We start from the raw sequence: 5,174 nt of genomic DNA, 5'->3' as shown, positions 1-5,174 counted from the left end.
CAAAGCCGTTCCATACTGTGCTCATGGAGGTGTATGTACAGTCCCTCTGGTAAGAGGCTCCTGCTCTTCTCCGCAGCTCTTATCATTCTTGGAATTATACGGCTCTAGACTCTTAATTGCCTACATACATACATACAGATTCTCATCGGCAGTAGTAGTAGTAGTAGCATTCATTGCATTTATATCTCTGTCTCCTTAATTCTACTCCCTCTCTCCTTAGGATGCAGTGTGTAGGTGTTAATGTCTGTCTTTATGTGTTTGTTTGATCTGTTGATCTCTCGATCTTCACGCTGCCTGTCTTTATCTATCTCTCTATCTATCTCTTTTCGATCTCTCTATTTCTCTGTCTTTCTACCTTCAACTTGCTGTTTATTCTGTCTCTCTTTCTCTCTTTAAATCTTTTTGTGTATCTGTCATGTTCACGTGCATCAAGGGACACCCCGTCCTGTCATACATATACATAGATAGATAGATGGATCAGTAGATCAAAGATAGTCCTGGGGAGAAGTCGGTTGATAGATAGGTATAGAGATAGATAGATAGATACGTGGTATATGTCTCATGTTTCCTGTATGTGTGATGTATCTCTCTATGAATGGTATTTCTTTCTTTCTTTCTGTCTTTCTTTCTTTCTGTCTTTCTGTCTTGTAGATATCTGTTTTATCGCAAGTTCGAGATTTTCTGCTAGCAAATCCTTTCGAGGTGGTCGTGTTAAGTCTTGTAGCTGATCATGGTGTCTGTCAAGGAGCCTTCTGTGAGACAAGAAGTCTAAATGCAGGAGAAGTCGATTTCTATCTAGGACGAATTCTAGGGCCTTTCCTCGGGTCGTCTCTAACGAAGGACACGACCATCCAAGGTCTCGTGCAAAGGTATCAAAACAGAGAAGAAAAAGTACAGTCGAATTGAAAGATAATGAAGAAGAAGAAAGGAAAGAGAGAGGGAGAGAGAGAGAGACGTCCCACGATACAAATGAGAAGGATGTCTATGTAGCGAACTAGCTATGGTTAAGATTACTCTTCGTAGGATCAGTGGCTAGCTACTAGGTTTGTCTAGATGGTTAGACAGAGGGGGGGGATGACTCAAAGATAAGAAACAACGCAAGTCATGTGATCGTGTAGGAGGAGGAGGAGGTCGATGCATGTCTATCTATCTCTCTATCTTTAATCTATCTATCTTTAATCTATGTATCTATCTTTAATCTATAGATATGTTTAGCTATCAAGTGGGTCTTCTTTTCATTTTTCTGTGTACGTGCATAAAGCTGCCCCGGGAGTCCATAGAGAGAAGGTTCGCAGTCAGGCTCAGGTGGTCTTTGTACGTCTCTCCCTTCACAAGGACATCTCACAGATAGATAGAGAGATAGATAGATATTTTAAGTTAGGATAGATAGATCAAAGATAGATAGATTAAAGATAGATGTGGGGCGTGTGTGGTACTGTTATGATGAGAGTACTTTTTAGTAGGTGTGCATGCGTAGTGGCGGTGGATGGTCTATTAGAGCGACATAAATATAGATGGGGACGCGTTGTAAGAAGGGGCTTGCTTCTTCATCTACTGTATGTCTTCACACACACCACCTCTATCTTTTCTTCTTCTTTTTCTTTTTCTCTAGGAGTCTCACTATGTAGGTTTTTGTCTACAACACGAGTCTAGCTAGGGCTTAGGCAGGGCCTCATCCTCGATCCTTCCTTATCTCTTCCTCACTCACTCAATCCATCAACGGGGGCGGTCGGTGTCTCATACTTACCATAGCACCTCTAGGAACAGATGTATAGATAGCTAGACATGCCTGTATATGTCTCTGTTTGCATGCATGCACATATATGTGTATGAGATGAACAGTCTGTGTATCTGTTGGTCATAGGGAGGTTGAAAGAGAAAGAGAAAGTAGGAAAATGACTGCTTGAACGAGTTAGTGAGGGAATGCATCTTTTCATACGCACACACCTACACATACATTTTTACTTCTTCTCTTCTTCTGTACATCGCTGTGCTACGAAGGAGAAGAAGAAGGAGAAGAAGAAGAGCAGCAGCAGCAGAAGCAGGGGCATGGGTCAGCGTGATGGATTTGTGGTCTTCTCTCGTCTTCCCTAGTCTTTTCCCTAGTGTGCTTGGAAGTAGACACTTTCAAACCCTCATACATAATCTATACATGTTCTTTTATGTCTACATGTATATCGTGGTGTGTATAGATGAATGACTGACTGCACCTACACGCAGGGGACTCTCTTCTCTCTGCTCCACACACACATGCTCTACATGTCGCTTGCTTTTTTCTATAGAGATATTTCATACATATATACATAGATACACATGCAGACATAGAGAAAGATAGATACTATTGAAGCTAGATAGATAGATAGATATCGCCGCATCGGTCTGTGTATGATCTATCTGCTGTCGTTTCTTTCTGCTTGGGATACAGATGTGTGCATATGTATCATCCATATAGATGTATATGTATATGTGTATGTGTAGGGGTCAGCGGGTGATTTATATGTGGGATCACGAAGAGAGGTGTCTACGAGATGCACAAGATTGCTCCTCATGCTCTCGCCTCTATCAACATCTCTCCCAGCATTCACGTCGTCCTTCTCTCTCTCCCCGCCCTCTCTCTTCTTCTTCTTCGCAATCTTCTGAGAGAGACAGAGACAGCAACCGCCTGAAAATTACCCCGTCTATCACGATGAGAGGAAAAGAAGAAGGAGAAGAAGAAGAAGAAGGAAGAGAAGAAGAGAAAGAGACAAAGTCAGGGTTAATCAAATCTTCTTCCAGTAGTCATTGCAGTGGATTGCCATGCACTTGCGAACAGAATCGGCTTGATCTCTGGATCAGGAAAGCTTATCCTGTAAGTTACCTATACATATATATATATATGTACGTATATATATATAGTCGTACGTAAACATACATATGTACATGCATGTTGATACATTCGGAGAGCTCTCACACTGTCTTTCTTTTTCTTTCTTGTCTTTTCTTGTTTTCTCTGAACATCACGGCGTCTTCTCTTTCTGATAAGTTTACTGAGACGTGATCGAGTCTTCAGGTGTATGTACACCTCAGTCATCATGTGTATCTTGACCATCCCTGAGGCTGTATCTGCCCGAGCTTTCTCTCTTTTTTCTTCGTCTTGATCTTCCTTTCCTATTCATTTCTTTCTTTTCTTTTCTTTCTTCCTTTTTCTTTTCTCTTCTTTCTTCCTTTCTTTAGTTCTTCTCCACCCAACCTCCTCCTCGGCATCTGTTTGAAGAGTATCTCTCACAGAAACAACGCGGGAATCTTCAGTCTTATCATGGCCGGTCTCTTCTCTCTCCACCGTCGCCTCTTCCTGCTGGAGATCCTGTCGAAGGAGAAGAGAGTGATAAAGATAGCCACGCTCGGAGACATGCAAGAGGTGACCAAGCTTCAACTCGCATCAGAACGTCATCTTGTACTTCTGCAGCCCTTAGTAAGTTTTGCAGAAAGTCAGGGAGGAGAAGAAGAAGAAAGTGACGATAGAAGAAGAAAGATGAAGAAAGTCCATTCAGTGGTTCAACCCTTTCATACATAGAGATAGGTATATCGATGTATACAGAGGCTCCAGAGGCATCCTTTTCACTATCTGTATAGAGAGAGATATTGATGGATGTCTGTCTTATCTATCTAGATCTGTACATCGTGAGGTGTATGTACAGTTGGTAAGAAGACATGGTTTGTATTGCGGGTGGTCGTATTGTTTTCTCTCTTGTCTTCTCCTTTTCATCTCTTCGTCATCTCCTCATTAACATAGATCCACTTCATGTTCTTCTTCTTCTCGTTTTTCTTTCTCTTATTGAGAAGAGACAAGTCTTTCTCTTTTCTTCGTTTCTCTCTCTCTTTCTCTTTTCTTCTCCCATATGACTGCTTATGACTTCTTATCTCCACCCCATTCATTCACTTCAGACGTGTTTTATACCTGTCTCTTTCATCCTTTCAGCTCTTGTTCTGTCGAAGTCAATCTCTTTCTCTTTTCTTCTTCTTCTTTTTCTCTTCCTCATCTCTTCAATTTGTAACTCTTCCTCTGTGTTTTCTTCCTCTCCCTCTTCTTATCATACAGATACACGACACGATCTCTCATCCTCCTCTTCCTCTTCCTCTTCTTCTTCTTCAACAATATCTGTATTATCCATACCTTCACCTGTGACTCTCACATCATCCCCGGGCCACACTCAGGAAAGGCTAAGCGCATGCTCGCCCCCGAAATTTCCTTCTCTTCTTCCTTCTGGGTTGTCGAGTGATCGGAAGGCGAGCACCCATCGAAAGGAGAAGAACGACGCAAAGACTTTTCTCTCGTCAGAGACTGCAGACCAACTTCCCGTCAAGAGAGAAGAGAAAGAAGAGCCGCATGCAGGTCATGTTGCTCTTCCTCATGATGATGATGAAGAAGAAGATCAGCAAGATACCAAAGCGGTTCTCAAGCCAGAGAAGAAGACATCTCGCAATGAAAGAGACATAGGGCATCCACAGACATCCTATCATCTTAGCGGCTCTTCATCGTCTGCTTCTATGGGGGTGGAGATCTCTCAGTCAAAATCGACAAAGACAGCGAAAGAAGAAAGACCTAAGGAAGAAGGAAAAAGAAGAACAACGAGCACCAGCAAGAAGAAGACGACGACCCAAAGTAAGACCTCTTCTTCTTCTTCTTCAACTGTGGCATGGGACTATCCTAGGTCGCCTTTCATTAGAGGAAAGACAAAACTCGTGAAGAGCTGGCGAGACACACGGGCAGCAAAGCCTGAGGTGTTGATCCGAAATCTCGACGATTGGCTGTGGAAAAGAAAGGATGAAGTCTCTCAAGAAAAATTGCAACAGGAGAAAGACAGAGAAAGAGAAGAGAAAGAAGAAGAAGAGGGAGAAGGAGAAACGACTGGAATGAGGAGTCTTAAGAAAGATAGCTCCCAGAAAGGGCGAAGAAGTGAGGGAGAAGTTGACGCTTTGAAGGATAACAAGCCATTTATCTTTCAGATGCTCTGCGGTGAGAAGAAAAAGAAAAAGAGAGTCAGTCATGCAGGGGGCTTTTTCTCTCTACGTCGTCTTATATTAGGAGATTGAAGGGAAGAGGAGGAGGAGGAGCACCAAGATGAGATGACGATGCAGAGGACAGAAAGAAAGAAAGAAGAAGAGTATTCTTGCTTGCGATAGAGAGGAGGGGT

The 5,174-nt window shown here is 42.6% G+C and overlaps 1 protein-coding gene across 1 annotated transcript; it reads left to right on the top strand.

The window, feature by feature from the left end:
- Window positions 1–4: 4 nt before the first annotated feature.
- On the top strand, window positions 5–5,010 carry CSUI_000824 (uncharacterized protein; the record flags this gene model as incomplete). The annotated part of the gene is made up of 5 exons (XM_068061031.1): window positions 5–49; window positions 652–869; window positions 2,479–2,848; window positions 3,214–3,451; window positions 4,079–5,010. Coding segments are annotated over exons 3-5 (1,521 nt in total), but the record flags the coding sequence as incomplete, so codon positions are not given.
- Window positions 5,011–5,174: the final 164 nt, after the last annotated feature.

Source organism: Cystoisospora suis, assembly GCF_002600585.1.
Source record: "Cystoisospora suis strain Wien I chromosome Unknown contig_311, whole genome shotgun sequence".
In the NCBI taxonomy this organism is placed as follows: domain Eukaryota; phylum Apicomplexa; class Conoidasida; order Eucoccidiorida; family Sarcocystidae; genus Cystoisospora; species Cystoisospora suis.
The sequence above is the reverse complement of the archived record's forward strand: the minus strand, read 5'-3'. Positions and strand labels throughout refer to the sequence as shown.